Consider the following 18123-nt stretch of genomic DNA (forward strand, 5'->3'; position numbering starts at 1 on the left):
AATGGTGAATAGATTGGCCGCAAGAAGTTACATTCTTAATTATCTTTGAGTCACCAATGATGGTGGTAAGGAAGAATATTCTCATTTCTGCATACAGAAATTCTTGTATATAAATGTTATTAAAATTAATTGAATGCCTTGCTGGACATCAATAACTTGGATAAAGGAATTCTTTTCTCTTTGCTGTAGGTGCACATTAAAGATCCAACACCATGACTGACTCCAAGTACTTCACAACCAATAAAAAAGGTAAGTGTGAGGACCTGAGCAAAGCTTTGAGATTCTTCAAAAGTTATGGTATAAGATTGTCCCAAGTGAAAAAAAAAAAAATATATTGTCCCAAGTAGAATGTTCCTGACTGCTTAAAACATGCATGTCGTGGACAGTCTCACTGGGGATCTGCTACTTCTACAGAAAAGTGTTTTGAGGAAATTATTAAAGTATAGGTTTTAATTTTGACTTGAAGGTTCTGTTTTAGGGAAAGGAAGGTCTGCAGCATTGATCCATGGAAGATCCATTGATAGAGCTGAGCACATTTATTCTCTTTCAATTTTTTACTTGAAAATGAAATAACAAGGAGTACTGTTAAATATAAATTTGTAAAAAGTAAAAATGAAAGTTCTCTCCCTCCCTATTCCAGTTCCTGAGGGACACTTGGTGTTTACACTCAATCTTTTTCTATGCATATACATATATATATTAATACATGGGATTTAAAAAAATTTATCTTTAAAGAAAAGGGGGTCGTGCAAAACTGCAAAGAAACTTGACATTTTCATATCCTCCCAGATAGATCTACTTCATTCTTTGTCTAGGCTTTGTCTAGATACATTCTTTATTCTTAAAACAGGGAACCTCTAAAGTCAATATTATGATTTTTAGGTCGTAGGTTACTTGAGTAGCTTTGAATTTATTAACCTCATCGTCTTTGTTATCAGAAATATAATACTGGTTTTTACATATGAGTGTTGGCCTAGGAACTAAGGATTCTTCTTGGGAAAGTCTAACCTCTTCATCTTATGTAAAATTGTTAGAAAATGAAATAGCTCATTTCTAATGCTGTAAGTGGTCCTCCCATCAGACAGACCAGTTTAGCTCTTAGCCTGTGGTGTCGGTCAGCTGAGCTTTATTTATTCTTTGGGATCAGATTTCTGTGCTTTTGTATTCAGCAGTCCTTATATTTACTTTAGTATTCTGGGCATTCCTCTTATTCTCCAACAACTTGCCTTCTCAAATGTACCTTTTCTCCTCTCCTCCAGCCGCTGAAACATGACAACCTCTCTGCCCCAGTTTTATCTTGTTTCCCTTGTAATGTTTACTGGCCTCAGCCTCCTGACTGTCTCCAGATTTCACTAAGTTTGGTCTTGAATAGCACTCTGCAGAGTCATTCTACTTTGATTCTTTTATTCAGTAAATATTTGAGTGCCTACTATGTACGAGTCACATTTTCTCAACCCCCTAACATTGGTGGAGTTTCTGATTAAATATCCTAATTTGCTCCACACAGAGTAGATGCAAAAGGACACCTAATACCCAGATCTTGGTTTCTAAATATCATTTCTCAACTGAAAGGAATCAGGACTCCTTGGAGAAATGACTGATTCCAGGGCTGGGTCAAGGGAAAGTACAAGATGAACCTGAGCCTCTGATACCATAAAGTGAGGGAGTGCTCAAAAAATGATGGCACATGTCAAGGAGCAGCACAGTTTGAAGGGGCTTCCACGCCAAATCGGAGATAATTTGAGAATTTTAAAAAGTGATCACAGTAGTAGATTGTAACCCACTGAATAATAAATATACACACACTCATAAATCATAGTAGCAATTGATTCAGGCGAGAGTCATCATTGCATCTAACTAGCAGGTGAAAGTTTGATAGGGAATGGGATATTTAAACAGTCTCAAAAGTATCTTTTTACAAATTACTTAACGAATTACAAAGGAAAAAATAATAACTATGGTGTCAAAACCTGGCATTGACCACCTTAGCCAAGTATTCAGTGTTATCACCAGTAATGGAACAAATTAACATCATTTTTCTCTTACGTGTTATACTGAGAAGAACATACCATCAGTTAAGAATGATGCTTGCTGAAACGGGTAAGCTCAATGTAATCATGAGGGAACACCCATGAGAAACCCAAACTGAGGGCATTCTATAAAATTATTGGCCTCTGCTTTTAAAACAATACTGTCACGAAAGACAAAGGCTAAAGAACTGTCAGATGAAAGGAAACTAGATAGACGTGACAATAAATGTAATGCATGATCCTAATTGGATCCTGGCCCAAGGGGGATGGGTGTAAAATTGCTGTAAGGCCGTTATCAAGACCTTTGCATGGGGTCTATATGATGATGATGTATCAGTGTTAAATTTCTTGGTTTTGATCACTGTATTGTGGTTACGTAAGGTAATTCCTTGTTCTTAGAGATTCTACACAGACCTTTAGAGCTAAAGAGACATGCTGTCTGCAGCTTAATGTTAAATGATTCAGGGTGAAAAAAAGTATATAGAAAGTATAATAAAGCAAATGTGGCATAATGTTAACAGTTGGGGAATCTTGCAACTTTAAGATTAAATGATTTTAAAAAAAGAAAAAGTAGGAGCGCACACTATAGTGGCTTGCATTGCGCAAGGAGCACCAGAACATTTCGTGGAAAGCGTAAGCAGATCTGTCCTGTTACGGAGTTATGTAAGGTAAACAAATTCTTACACAGGAAACTCCATAGTTAGTTGCTTTATTATATCAACTATGTACCAGTCAGTGGCTTTCAAACTTACCTCCACATTGCAATTGCCCAGTGAAATTGAAAACAATACTGATGTCCAGGTCCCACCCCCGCACCACACTCCCAGATACTTGATTTCACTGGTCTGGGGTATCACCTGAGTATGGCGGTTTTTAAAAGCTCCCCAGATTTTTCTAATGTGTAGCCAAGACTGAGAACTTTTGCTAGCTGCTAGAAAGGCTTGGTAAATTTGATAAGGGGAGAAGGAGGGAAAAAGGATAAGAATTTAATAAAGGTGCGGTATGTACCAGATACCGTGTCACTTGGTGCCCCTCCTCGGCCCCTCCCAACTCCTTCCTTTCTATTTTTATTGCTTACACCTCACAAAAGCCTTTAGCCCCTTGCCGTTCATTTTCAGCTTTTTCTAATTCTCTTATTCTGAAATGTATGTATTTCTTTTGTTAACATTTTGTGGGCTTCGATGACCAGGATATTGTCTATAATGACATAAAAAGTTATACTTTAAAAACTCACCTAATTCTTCAAACCTTCTCGGTAATGGGTCCTGATAACCTTTTTCCAATTAGGGACATATAAAACTTTGAGACTTACGGATGAGTCATGGCTGGGTAAATACCACATTTTTAAAAATGGATAGACTGTGTTCCTTTTACTTCCTGCAACACCCACCAGAATTGCTGCGGTAACATGTTCTTTAAGTTTATGCTATTGGAGTTGGAATAATTTCAGTTACAGCTTGTTTTGATTCTTCAACCCCTGCTGCTATTCACAATTCAGATTTTCTGAAACCCTGCTGCTTGTCTTTTACTGTTCCCAGAAGTAAATAATGGAAGGACCCCCTAAGAGCTGGCTTTGGCAGCAAAGGACTTGGTGAAGAGGAGAATGACTCTTTACAGGGTGCAGCTTTTCTGGCTGTGCTGTTTTTGCAGTTGTCGATTAAATAAAACAACTGTGTTTGTAACATGAATTTGATTGCCTTGTTGGCAATGGATATTGAGGTAACAAGCTGTTTTAGTGTTCAACTTCTGTGTTTACAGTTTCATCCTTCCCATTTAGATGCTTCAGCAGGTAACATGGTTTGCTGTACCCACTATTTCTATACTGATGAGCGATACCTGGTTAAAATGAACGTCAAGAACTGTCATAAAGGCGGAGGAAACTGAGGCAATATTGTAGAAGAGTTTAAGGGTATAGATGGAAGGTTGAAGTGGGAGTAGTCAACTTCTTTTTCATTGGTTTAGTGGTGTATTTTCTTCTTTCTTTTAAAACCAGGTGGAGGGTTGTTACCTTCCCTTATTTCATTCAGCTCCAGCTTTCTGAATATAGGGGAGCCTGGGCCGTAAAACAGTAGTGACACCATGTCATTTCACAGTGCAGGGCCTGCGCATTCATTCAAAATTGTACCTTTAGGAATGGCTTTGGTTTGTACCATGGTTGAAGCTTCAAGATTATTATTTCTGTTGTGTGGTTTGACTAGAATAAAGCCTTAAACTCTGTTAGCTTCTTCCTCCTCCTCAACTTCTTAAAGTACTGATCAGAGTAGAGCAGTGATTGGTTGTGCATCAACCCTGGCTGTGCATTAGAATCACTTGAGGGAACTTAAAATATATGAACATACAAGGAGTTCTACTCCTTGACATTCTGATTTATTTGGACCAAAGCAGAGCCTAAGCATTGTTATTTTTAAAAACTTCCTAGCTAATAATGTGTGGCCAAGGTTGAGAACCTTTGGAATCAAGAGACACACACCCTCTGTCACTAGCTCAGTCTGAGACTTTTGAGCCTCAGTTCTTTATCTGTGAAGTTGAGAGTGGGTGAATGACATGAAATCTGGAGTCTTTTGGGATTTCAAAGCACTGATTTGTGAACCTGTTCCCTTTCTACATTTAGTTTATTCCTTAGGGCCCTGAAATTCTGATGGGAGATCATCCCTCTGATGCCATTCTCTCTCCATTGTAGTAAGATATCATGAGACTTGGTTTTTCCCACTCCTTTGCCTCCTAAGATCTGGGTTGCCTCTTCCTCTCTGGCAATAACCTAAAAGATGGTGTCCTTATGAATCGGTCAGTTAATATTCTAGGGATTTGAATCGTGCCTATTCTATAATTTTTAAATAATCTTATTTCAGTTGCTGCACTGCCTCTGGTCAGCTGTCGTGTTACTTATTACATAGCATAGTAGTCTGCTTTAGTTCTTTAGTCTTGTGGGAACTTATCCACTTGTTCTCTTATAGGAGAAATCTTTGAATTAAAGGCTGAACTCAACAATGAAAAAAAAGAAAAGAGGAAGGAGGCTGTGAAGAAAGTCATTGCTGCTATGACAGTGGGGAAGGATGTTAGGTAAGTGGAATACTCCTAGTGTTGGTAACTTTAGACCCATCCCCTGTTTCATGGCTTTTATTGCTTTTCACTTAAAACTGTTACAATCATGGGACCTGTAAGAATGGGTTTGCCCCTGAAAACATCATCAGGAAATTTATTTGCTTTTATATTAATTCTGTGATTTAAGTTTTTTGGAGGGAGGATGGGGAGAGAGAAACCAGTTTGATTTTGTTGCATACAGATCTAGCATAAAACCTCCTGAGAGCTGGCACAGTTACAGATCTGTTGCTGAGGTATTTTAGAAAATGATAAAAATATACTGAGAAGCAGAAGCTCATATGTTCTTTAACTGGCTCAACCCAGTGCCGTCAAATTTATAACTCTACATTTAGTTGCTGAATTCAGGATACAATCAGTGATAACAAAATCCATTTGGGTTTTTGTTTGTTTTTATTTCTGTAATTTGGCAAGACCATTTGGAAATAAGTGAGGTTTGTCTGCAGGCTGCTGAGGAGTCCCAAGACCCTTTCAGGGGGTCCGTGAAGTCAAAGCTATTCTTATAATAATACTGAGATGTTATTTGCCTTTTTCATTGTATTGACACCATAGCGTGAATGAAGGCAGTGGTGCCGAACTGTAACAGTAGTTACTGTATTCTTTACCACCATGTACTTGCAGGAGAAAAAGGGCAGTTTCACTTAGGACTGTCCTTCATGAAGCATTCAAAATTTATTTTATTAAATCTTGAACCTTTTTAATAATGTGTGATGAAATAGGAATTATGCATAAAGCACTTCTGCTGTATAGTAAGGTGTGATGGTTGGCTTGAAAAAAAGCCCTTGCATGATTGTTTGAATTGGGAACACCATTTTTATGTGAAAGAATGATTGACAAATTATAATTAATTAGACTTCAGTATTTGGGAGACATTTTATAAAAAATGAATAAAGTGAATCTGTCACTTTAAATGAAAAAAATTGACAATAAATTTCAAGCTTTAAAGTAGAAATTAGTGTTAGGAGACTTGTAGCTCCCATTGTGAGCTTGACAGTTTCTCAGTACTTAAAGACTTTTCTGATGAGATAGATTGGTGGTGAAGTTAATAAATGTGATTATTTGCTGTTATATAATGAAAACATGCCAACATAAGGAAGATATGCATAACTCATTGAACCAGTATTTTCCAAATGACCAGGTGCATATATCACAAAATTATGCATGGCTAACAGATCCATTAAAAATAAATGATAAATGAATACATTTTAATGTAACCTAATATAAAAAGTCTATTGATGTGGTTTCAGAGTCTACATTGCAACTAACTTTTAAGAAACTACCATTTTGTGGACTAGACGAGACAAAACAAAAAAAAACAAAACAAGCTAGTTTGTCTAGCATTAATGTATCAAAGAAGGATATCCAATTATATGAAAAAGTCATTAAAGTACTCCTCCCTTTTCCAATTTATATATGTGTATGAGCTGGATTTTCTTACACTTCAACCAAAACAACATTCTACAGTGGGTTGAATGCTGAAGCAGATGAGAATCCAGCTGCCTTTGTTTAAACTAGACATTAAAGACTTTTGCAGAATTACAAAGTGATGTCATCTTCTTAATTAAAAAAATAGTAAATTTTTACTTTAAAATGATATTTATGTTAATGTGAAATGTATTATTATTTAAAATGGATTAATAAAGATTTTTTAAATTTCTGATTTTAATTCCTGATGTGGTAAAATATTGATAGGTATAACCTACATAACAAAAACTCTCTGGGGATCTCAGTAATTTTTAAGAGTGTTTTAAAGGGATCATGAGACCAGAAAGGTGAGAACAGCTTCCCTAACCTGATAGGAGCTCAGGTGAAAACGGTGGCAATAAGTGTCTCAGTATCTTGTGTTCCAGGTGCTGCTGTTGTGAGGCGGGTTTTTGTTGTTGGAGTTTTGTTAGCACATAAGCACGTTGGATTCTTAACATGCTGTTCTGTGACCATCTATGACAGAGCTCGGCAGACTTGCTGTATAGGTCAGGATAGTAAATACTTTAGGCTTAGCAGGCCAAGAGGCAAAACATTGAGGATATTATGTAAGTAATTTATATAATGAGAGAAAACAATTTTCCACAAATATTTTGTTGATGAAATTAAAAACATAATGAGTATAGTTTTTTTGTACTGTACGTCTACTGGAGAAGTTGGGATCCTTTTTGGAGAGAAGAACAATTTGTTTATTTGGGGTTCAAAGTTAGTCTTCTCTCTAGCATCAAATCAGGTGTGAATGTTCATATGTAAAAACCACATTTAGCTCATCACTTGTACCAACGTAAGTGGTGGGCTGAATTTGGCCCACAGGCTGTAGTTTACCATGATCTATCTCGTCACTGAAGGTTGGTTTGTTTGTTTGTTGCCAAGAAATAAATCTGGATCGAGAGTATCAGTACAGATGAGCTGGTAAAAGTCAGCGTCCTTTATTGGTGGGGCATTTCTGTTCTTACCAGGTTTGTTTCTGTATCCTCCAGGAAAGCTAAAATCTTTGAGTTTCCTTTTGCATGCTTGGTAAATACTATTTGTTCATCTGTTAGTTGCTGATTGTTTATTTTGTGCTTTGCACTATACCACATGTCATAATTAAAACAAAAGGATAGATGTGTTTTAGCCTTCATAATAATAAAATACAGTTCGGTAATAAGGTACTAGAGGTATACATTATAAGGCTATCACAGTTCTATAACAGAGAGATCCATGTAAATAGCAATAGTTGCAGAACCCTTCTTGGAAGAGATGGGATTTGTGCTGTGCCTGGAAAGATAGCTCAAAGAAACAGAATAGAGATTAGCTATTGGTAGGTTATCATATTTCAGTCTGCACTGCAAGTTATCTCAAATTCAGCACTATCCTATAGAAATACAATGCGAGCCACATATGTAATTTAATATTTTCTGGTGGCCACATTAAAATTAAAGTAAAAAATAGATGAAATTAACAATATATTTTATTTAACCCCAGGTAGTATCATTTCAGCATGAAATCAATAAAAGAATTATTGATGAGATAGTTTGCATTATATTTTTCATACTAAGTCTTCATATACAGTGTGTTTTACATATACATCATCTCAGTTTGGACTGGCCACGTTGCAAGCCACATGTGACTAGTGGCTACCATATTGGAGGTTCAGGCTTCTAGCTTTATAGGTTGGTACCTAACAGAACTGTGACTGTTCTTGATCTTGTGCAGATGGTTGGAATTAAATTATTTAGGATCTTAAATTTACTATTAATCAATGTTTCACATTTATTTACTTGTTTTATAGTTGGTTTGCACATAAACTATTCCCCTAGGAAATGGAAAGAACACTCATTTTTGGAGAGTGTTTATTAGTATTTGTTAAATATCTACCTGTACATGAAACTGCACAAGGTAAACAAGTAGTTTGCCTGCCAGGGCAGAAGTCATTGGTTCATTGGAGATATGGTAGATTCTTTGACTTTGCAATCCATCTTCCTTTTTGTAAATAATTTCTATTTCTGTATATTGGTTTTATGTGTGTATGGGAGCTATACCATGTGACCAATTATTTCTGTCATTCATATTTCTGTAGAAATATATGGACATTTGCTTCTCCTTATTTACAAGAATTTAAAATTTATAAGATACTTTGATAAAGCCTTAAGGGGATGTTAACTGCTAACTTCCCGTAAAATTATAGTTAACCTATTTTTTAACAATTTTTTAAAAAAAAAATTGCCGTTAGCCTGTTTTTTAAAAGTGCATCTTACACTTTAAAATCTAACAGGCTCAAACCATCCAAGCTAATGGTGCTCCTTTGTGAATGGAAACATAAATTTCTTTCTTTTGGCTCTATAAAAGAATGGTAAAATTATGAAGTGACTTGAGCTTGGGAAAAGTATAAACTCCTTTTATATTTGCGCACAGTGAAATTTTCATTGGTCTGAATGTGTAAAGTTAAAAATAAATTCCACTAAAAGGAAATCAGGGTGTCTTAGAGAAAAGACTTACCCAGTTGTGGGACTTGAAATGTATAAAAGGAGCCCAGATGTAGCATCTTATTCTGCCTGAAAGCGAGGAAGCTATTGAAAATGGAAGGTCATATCACAAGGACTCAGGAGCTGAGTAAGTTCCCACTTGTCAAGGATGGACAAATATTAGCATTAAAAAAATAACAGCTGTAGTGCTTTGAAACTGCAATGAATTGATAAGAATTGTCAGCTTTTTGTGTGATAAAGATAGTAGTTTTTTAAAAAAGATTGCTAAAGATATACACTAAAATATTATATATGAAATGATATGATATCTAAGATTTGTTTAAAAAGAATCCAGAGCAACTAGATGGGGTAGAGACTGGGGAAGAGAGAGTATATGAAACAAGATTGGGCATGTATCAATATTTACTTGCAGCTGAGTAATGGATACATTGAGTGCATTTTACTGCTTTTTCTACTTTTGTTTCTTTGAAAATATTCATAATAAAAAGGTTTTTTTACATCTATTTTTAGAGATCTTTAGTAATTAATTTCTGTAATTATTATTTTCACTGTAGGGGGCATTTGTCCTTGCATCATATCATTTTGTAAAATAAAGCCATTTCTTCGTGTTTTATACAACAGCTTGGCACCAACATCTATTCACTTTCCCTTTCTCTTTTGTCCTCTTCTCAGCTCTCTCTTTCCAGATGTAGTGAACTGTATGCAGACTGACAACCTGGAACTAAAGAAACTCGTGTATCTGTACTTGATGAACTATGCCAAGAGTCAGCCCGACATGGCCATCATGGCTGTCAACAGCTTTGTGAAGGTAACTGTTCTCCAAGGACTCACGAGCAATCTCTTCTTCTTCACATAACCTTATCAGAAGTGTCTCTTGATATATAACCTTTTCGGTTAGTGTCTGCATTGCAAATAAGCAACCTCTGTTCTAGAAGAGGGCCTCTCGAGAAGTACTGGCAGTGACTAGGAATGTTCATGTTTTACGCCAGCATTTGTCATCCGGTGCAGACCATATGGTGAGCCTTCTGTTAGCTGGGCTTGGTGCGTCCTTGCCAGATGGAAGAAGAAACCTAGGTGAAATCTCACTGTTTTGTGAACTGACAAAGGCTCACAAAGGCTTCCAAGCCTGACAAAGGTTGAGTGTATTATTGTAGTATTAGTAACTTGGGGCTTTACCTGTTTTATCTTTGTAGAAATTATGCTTACAGGTCAGAAGTAGTGGAAGCTACAGGAGCTAAAACTTATATTTTTTATTAATAGGTCTTACAACATTTGATTACATTTGTTTATTATGGGAAATTTCAGACATAGTCAAGTAATGGGAATAGTATAATAAATTCCTAAATACCCACTTGCAGTTTCAATAGTTACCAACGCATGACCAGTCTTGTTTAGTTTATGCTCCCCATACATACTCTCCTGACCCTCATCCTCTTTCCTAGTGACTAATTTTAAAGCAAATCCCAAACATCCATTTGTTAGGGATTTGTCATTTTATCCTTACGTTTGTCAGAATCAGATCTGTTTAAAACATAACCATAATACCACCGTCATATCTTAATTAATTGACCATTAAAAAATTCCTTAATTGAATATATTCAGTCAGTTTTTGCTCATTAGATTTGATAAACATAATGAGGTTGTTCTTATTAATATATTTTTTTTACTTCTCTTTGTCTGGAAGTTAGTCTGCATTTTTGAAAAAGACGGCGTTTCTAAAATTAGCTTCTATTAAACTGTTTTGAAAAATAACCAATATGCTTTTTTCCTTCTCGGGGAATTTTGGTTCTTTTCCTGTGTTTAGCTACACGTTGTACAGAATCAGAGAGAACATTTTATTCTTTCTCTCTGGTGGTTCATAAATAACACTGTCATTGGAAAGAATTTAGTTTATATTTTTTGGAAATTAGCTGCATGTAGGTTTATAATGCTTTAAGACAATTTTTAAAGTAGGGCAATTTAAGGAGTGTTCCTTCTTACTAAGTGTTCTATTTGTACTGCATTTGGAATAGCATTGGCTAGTAAACGACAATGTTTGTTCATCAGGATCTCAGAGATGTCAGGCCCAAACCAGCCTCTGTGCTGTCCTTTGCTTTCTTGGCTGTAGGCCAAACTCTTTTTTTTTTCCCTACTTGCTATTTGCGAACTGACAGTGGAGTGGGACACATCTTTCCAATTTCTCTTTTTTTTTCGTGTACCAGACTACAAGGCCAAAGGCCTTTTTTTGTTTTTAGGGCAGGTACACTAATAGCCATAGGAAGGGTAACACCAGCTCACTAGGCTTTTGCTCAGCCCTGGGAAGAATTTTGGGCATTTCTTCATTCTGTGTGTATAACAATTAAATGAATTCCTAACCCAAACTCTTAAGTTGTCAGTTAAGATTTGTACTTAGGAAAGGAATAGCATGGGAGATTTGGGTTCTGAACGTAACTGGAAGTTTATATCAATGAAATATTCTTTTATGGCTTATGCAAACTGGACTGTTTAGTTTTAGTCACCGTGTATACTGAAGTTGTCAATGATTGTTTTTTGTAGGACTGTGAAGATCCCAACCCTCTGATACGGGCCTTGGCAGTCAGAACCATGGGGTGCATACGGGTGGACAAGATTACGGAATATCTCTGTGAGCCCCTCCGCAAGTGCTTGAAGGATGAAGACCCCTATGTTCGGAAAACAGCAGCAGTCTGCGTGGCAAAACTCCATGATATCAATGCCCAAATGGTGGAAGATCAGGGATTCCTGGATTCTCTGCGGGATCTCATAGCAGATTCAAATCCAATGGTAATAAGTTTCTGTTTTTCTAAAGAGAGCAGTATTTAAAATGGGTCCCTTTAAAAAGCATGTTTAAAACAAATCTTACCTTTGGGCCATTGAGCCATAGGTTAGCTGTGGGAAACATGATATTTTTGTGTTCCTCAGATAATTTATCTCGCGAGGTGTTTCTGACGTGCAAACCAAGTACTTAAATACAAGGGTCTTGAAACAAACCTTTGTATCATACTTACCTCTGTATTGGCTCAGAAACAAACCAGTTCTTTCATCATTTTCTTAAGGAGGATTTACCTGAAGCTTACATCATTTTGTTTTTTTTAAAGATTATTTCTTCAGGTAGATATTTGTGGTATTTTCTAGTGATGTGGGAATAGAAACTGAATGAAAGTTATCTTTATTGCCTAATTATTGTAATGCATTCTTCTATAGGAAAATTCCAGGACACGATTCTTTTTAGCTTACTTGATTATGTGTTAAATATTTGGCAGAACATAACACCTTCCAGTTTTGGGGCCTTGTATTTCTCTTACTGGCATTTTAAACTTTGCCTCTAATAAAAGGGGAGCCAAGTAGCACAAGTGGTACATTGACTCTGCTGGTCACTGAAGCTCATTTGAATTGAGCTCTACATATCATTGCAAGGAGATGGAAGAACATAGCCACTTTCTCTTCCCCTTTTGCCTAATGCAGTGTTTACTTGGAAGAGAATAACATTAAGAGTTAATCAGTGGGTAATCTCTGGATATTTTTTTTTGAACTTTTTGAAATAGAGAGTTGGAATTTGTCTTGAGTAGACATTGTCTCTCACTTGGAAATTACTTGCTCAGATCTCTGCTTTGACATTTCATTTGGTTCATCTAATTCTTTGGGTAGCTTTGGCTTCTGTTCATTATCCTTTAAGTTTAATATCAAGGTCAGAGGATGAAGCAAGCCACATTTTTTTTTTAAAGGTAATGTGGTACTACCTACCATCAGGAATCTTTCAACCACCACCTAGGCATAGACGTGGATGTGGGTGTGTACGTGCTTAAACCATGACTTCTGACAGGGTATCACTACCAGTATTAGAAGATTCAACCCTGCCTTTTTCCCCCTCAAATTAGTACCATGTGGCACTTTTTTAAAAAGTCCATAAAGAAATAAATGTGTAAGTCAATAGTGTCTATTTTATAGAATGTTTAGCTGGTACCAAATTGTGGTTTTGGCATTGCTTTTGATTCTCTTTGTTATTCTGAGCAACTGTTTTTGAAATTTTCTACCGAGGACAAATGAGAAGATGGAAAGTGTTTGGGCATCCAGATGAGTAGGATGTCATGTACCCTCTGGTAGCTTGTTAAATATCTAGTGGGGCTAAGACTGTGGAGTTGAGCGAAGTGAAACCGAGTTCTAAATCATACAGGCAATTCCAGTTTGGGGAGAAAAAGGCATCTCTGTACTAATGTCAGTTCTTCAAAGCAGAACCTATAAAATTAGGTGGTCAGCGATAGGGACTGACTAAGGCCTTAGTAAAGGCACCTTTTTTTTTTTTTTTTTTTTGTATCCAAGTACTACTTAGAAATCTTTGTTCAGATCAGTTGAGAGGATGGAACAATTCTGGGACAAGCCTAATTTGTCTGATTTATTCAAAGTTTTCATTGTAGAGGAAGGGCTGGTTTCGTCCAGTCCATAGTACTCAAGTAGTATACGTATGCCATTTATATATTTATACTTTTGATTATGGGAATTTTCAAACACATTGAAAATTAGCCCTTTTGCCGTGACGGTTGGATATATCCGAATGAATATTTCCATCCATTGACTACGGATGGAAACTTCCATAAAGGAAGTTTAGGAAACCAGGTGTATATTTTTCTATATTTTTGTATTTTTCAAGAATGAATAACAATAGGAAATTTGTGTTTTTTTTTTTCTTTTTTCCCCTTCTTCCGCCTCTCCCCCGCCCCCCCACTTCGGTTCAAGCCATTGTTTCTCAGTCTAGTTGTGTAGGACACAGCTCCCTGGTCCATGCTGGTATTATGAGTCTTGCGCTCCCCCCCAGCAGAGGCAGTCGGCCGCTCACAGCAGCCCATGGCCGCGCACAGCACGCCATGGCCTGTCATGCTGGCTGCCGGCCACTCAACGCGGGCCACTGGCCGCTCCTGGCAGCACACGGTAGCCCGCAGCAGCACACAGCAGCCTACGGCAGCCCGGCTACAAGGAGCTGTTGTTCACATTCTTAGCTGTAGAGGGCACAGCTCACTGGCCGCTGTGGGAATCGAACTGGTGACCTCGGGAGCACGGTGCTCCAACCACCTGAGCCACCAGGCCGGCCCAATAGGAAATTTTTATACATAAAAATGTCATTTATATACAAAGCTCAAATTGTTATTAAATGCATAAAATAGTCAAAATATCAACTTTTTGTTTTTTGTGGATTTCTGACACATTTTGAAAATAAAACTTGAAATCAGTTAACGCAGCAAAAGAGTTCAAATGGCAAAATAAAGTGAACTCATTTACCATCACCAGATTCAACAATTATCAGTACATACCAGTCTTGTTTTACCTGTTTTCTTCCTCCAACCCATACCTATGTGTAATTTAAATAGGTAACACATGAATGGGTCTCTATTTGAAGTTAATGTATCATAAGAATCAACAAGAATTAAGAGCTCAAAACTAATGTTTTGTAAACTGTAATGTTCTTAATAATTCTTAACCTATTATTACTACAACAAATCAGGAAGTGATTTGGGGAGATCTTCACAAGTATCTTTGAGAAAACTTTCAGAGGAAATTTAAAGTTACTTGGTAGATTTTTGAGAAACTTGAGGGAATGCCTTTTGTTTTATTGTATCTTTATTGCAGATTTTCCTAGAGCCGGTGTCAGCGTTAGATATTAAATTGTTGGACCTACTTCCCTAAAGAAAAAATCCTTCTGATTCTTATCAGACTTCTCAGTAGTAGAACTTTTCTCTGATAATGTTTGACTTATTACTAGCAAAGCAGCCAGGGTGCAAAATTTGAGGAGACGTTCACTCTCAGGTGCCACCTCTGTACCTGCACGAGCCTGACGGTGGGGTGCCGCCTTAAATTTTGTGGCTGGAGTGCCTTGCTTGTCTTGACGCTTGTCCTGGCCTCCTTTTACCTACTCAAAAAATCATTCAAATCATTTTTTTAGGTCTCAATTCTTGTGTTAGTTAAGAAATGAAAATTTGAACTTAGAGGTAGCTAACGTACACACACACCTACTTTTGATGTTGAACTCACTTTGTTTTTTAAATTAAAGTTTATTGGGGTGACAATTGTTAGTAAAGTTACATAGATTTCAGGTGTACAATTCTGTATTGCATCGTCTATGTATCACATTGTGCGTTCACCACCCAGAGTCAGTTCTCCTTCCATCGCCATATATTTGATCCCTGAACTCGTACTTTCATCTCAACTGTATGTCCTGCTTTTTACCAAAACGTATTTCAACTGTCATTAGATCACTGATCTTTATGTTGTTAGTTGGGTCAAAAGCTGCCGATAGGAAACCAACGAGTGCATGAATGTTAAGTAACTTCCAAGGTCTAGTGGTAGAATGTAAGGGTTAGTAGCTCAAACATCTGAGAAGTTCCTAAGGCTTATGATGACCTTGTGTCATTAGGAAAAGGGAATTTTAAGTGCATTTGGTGCCAGGCACAGTGATAGATGTTTTTACTTAAAATATTTTACAATATATCGTCCCAGTTAAGTAGAGGTTATTCCATGTTAGAGATCAAGAATTGTACACTCAGAGAGGCTAAAGAATTATCCCAAAGTCATACAGCTAGTGGTAATGTAGCCAGGATTCTAACCTAGTTCTGAGTCCCCAGTACATATCACTGGTCACTGCCTTCATGGATGTATGTATACAATAGAATTAGAACTATTTACCTTTCTTAAAATGGTTAAAATTTTGAATATATAAAGGCCTTTGATTGTCTAGAAGTATTTTAATACTGAAATCTTAATCCTTTTACTCTGGTGATGGACATGAGTCCTATTTCACTGCTCTTAAGAGGTAATTTTGTTCCACTTTTTCAGAAGTTGCTCCACATGGGGGCAGCATTGCATCAGCAAGTATTAGAATCTCTTGCGGAAGAAATTAATGCTTCTGCCTTAGTAGTTTTCTTGTAGCTCTCTTCAGAAGGGCATCCTAGATGTCAAAGTACTTGAACATCTGCAGAAATGACTCAAATCTGAGAGTAAAACGTTGATCAAGAAGATCTGCCTACTCTTGGGCTTATGTTGACCTCCAGGCTGGTTCTGAATGGTAGTTTACCTTGCTACAAGTAATAGAATTGTGTTACCTTTTCATTCCCTGTCTTTTGGAGAGGATCACACACACCTCATTTTCCTGCAGTTTTACCATTTGTACTTTAGTTAAAACTGACTTTCAGTGTGATACTATTTGAAAGAGAAAAGCTAGACTTTGAACTAAAAAATTCTGACTGTTAAGTCCTAGCTTAACTTCCCCGAGTCTCCTCTTCTGTACAATGAGAGATACCATCTTAGATAGTTGATGGGATTATTAATTGAGTTGTTGCATAAAAAGCACCTATTGAAGTGCTTGGTTTATGGGAGCTCATGAGATGATAGCTGCTGCTACTATAATTATGAAGCAGATATTGGGCAAAGGTTAATGTTAATGCTACAATATTAATTTAAAAGGTTCTAATCCCTTTGATTATCTGTACAAACTCACACAGTCAAGTCTTTTGGGGGGAATTAGAGCGAAACTTAATTTCAGATGCAGATTTTATTAGTCCATTATTTTGAAAGTGAACCTGTCTTCAGAATGAGGAAACACTTTGGACCTACAGGAATCTAGCTCCCATGATTTCTTCATGAATGTCAGAATTTAAAATTTTTTCTCTCACAAAGTTGTATTTACAAGAAAAATACACTTTTGAGTGACGGTGACTATTCTCTAGCTTTTTGACCATACATTAGAATTTTCTCTCCTTGCTATGGTTTTTCTCTTCTCTCTTAGAGGCATTTTGAGATGTTCCAATTTCAGCTAACATATTTATGCTAGAATCTGCTATTCTAGAGACACCTTTGACAGCCCCACCACCTGTGCTTTGCTTTTTTTGTGTGAGTTCAGTTCTAAGTCCCTATGGTTTAGCGACTTCACCTCTTTGGTCTCTGTCTTCTAAACCTTCTCAGTTCTGCTTCCATCACTCTGAGAGCTGCTCATGGGAACACCCCTCATTCATTGCTCTATCTCTCTGACAAAGCACAAAATTTTTTACTGAATTAGTAAAAAATATACATTTTCATTGGTTGAGGGTTCTCCTGCACAAGAGGGTTCTCTCTTACAATAGCCTCAACTTGGCCCAATATAGCCTTTAGCAAAGGTTCGAGTTAAACTGCCAGTTTCTTTCAATTTGAACTTATTCCGGAAAGCTGTTTTATGAAAAATTACATTTCTCAGAAAAAGTGGGTATTGTAACTGTGTGCTAACCAGCATGTAGAAACAGCATGGGATTCTGGCAGTAGTGCTCAACTGGGGACGATTTTGCTCCCTGGGGACATTTGGCCATGTCTGAAAACACTTTTGGTTGTCACAGCTGATGGGAAGGGTGATACTAGCATCTAGTAGATAGAGTCCAGGGATACCTTAAACATCCTGCAGTGTACAGGACAGCCCCCTGCAGCAAAGAATCGTTTGTCCCAAAACATTAGTAGTGCTAAGGTTGTGAAAATTTGGATTGTGGAAATAGCATATAACCTTTAGGGCCAGAGTGGTTGCTGTTCTGAGTTGTGGGATGACTGTTTACTAGAAATGTGGCCTCGACGTGTTACTTAAAATGAGCTTTAATTTCCTCATCTGTAAAGTAGAGGTAATAATGCCTATTTTACTGGATTATGTTAAAACATTAGGAATAGTTGTTTAATAATTTATAATGCCTGACATACAATAAATGCTTAAAATGCATTTATTCCTGAATAGACTTAACATTATGCACTTTCCAATTATTGTAATTTTTATTTAGGACTTTTATTGTGTGTTTTCAGTCTGAGATGATAAATATTGAAAAACTCAAGTCTCTCTAGATTACTTTGTAATTTTGAGGATTTTTGTCAGAATGTATTTGATGTCCTTGTGGGTTATGTGAAATTGTTTATTGAAGACAGGCCTAGAACGCATGGAAAAGCTTAATGACCTCACTTAATTTAGTGCTTTAATTATATGACTTCTGTTATCCCTAAATATGTATCACTGAATAGGAGAGTTATAAAATTAAACTATTATTCACACA

The 18123-nt window shown here is 36.8% G+C and overlaps 1 protein-coding gene across 4 annotated transcripts in view; it reads left to right on the forward strand.

Annotated features, from left to right (window-relative positions):
* The window catches only part of AP2B1 (adaptor related protein complex 2 subunit beta 1), a 101520-nt gene that overhangs the window by 4977 nt on the left and 78420 nt on the right, over positions 1 to 18123 (forward strand). For all 4 annotated transcript variants that reach the window (XM_033089387.1, XM_033089391.1, XM_033089389.1 and 1 more), the window contains exons 2-5: positions 190 to 249; positions 4985 to 5090; positions 9752 to 9887; positions 11615 to 11860. In XM_033089387.1, coding sequence (XP_032945278.1) covers positions 213 to 249; positions 4985 to 5090; positions 9752 to 9887; positions 11615 to 11860 — 525 coding nt within the window. In that variant the 5' untranslated portion in view covers positions 190 to 212. The remainder of the gene's footprint in view (positions 1 to 189; positions 250 to 4984; positions 5091 to 9751; positions 9888 to 11614; positions 11861 to 18123) is intronic.

The sequence above is a fragment of the Rhinolophus ferrumequinum genome, chromosome 21, assembly GCF_004115265.2.
Source record: "Rhinolophus ferrumequinum isolate MPI-CBG mRhiFer1 chromosome 21, mRhiFer1_v1.p, whole genome shotgun sequence".
Taxonomy (NCBI): domain Eukaryota; kingdom Metazoa; phylum Chordata; class Mammalia; order Chiroptera; family Rhinolophidae; genus Rhinolophus; species Rhinolophus ferrumequinum.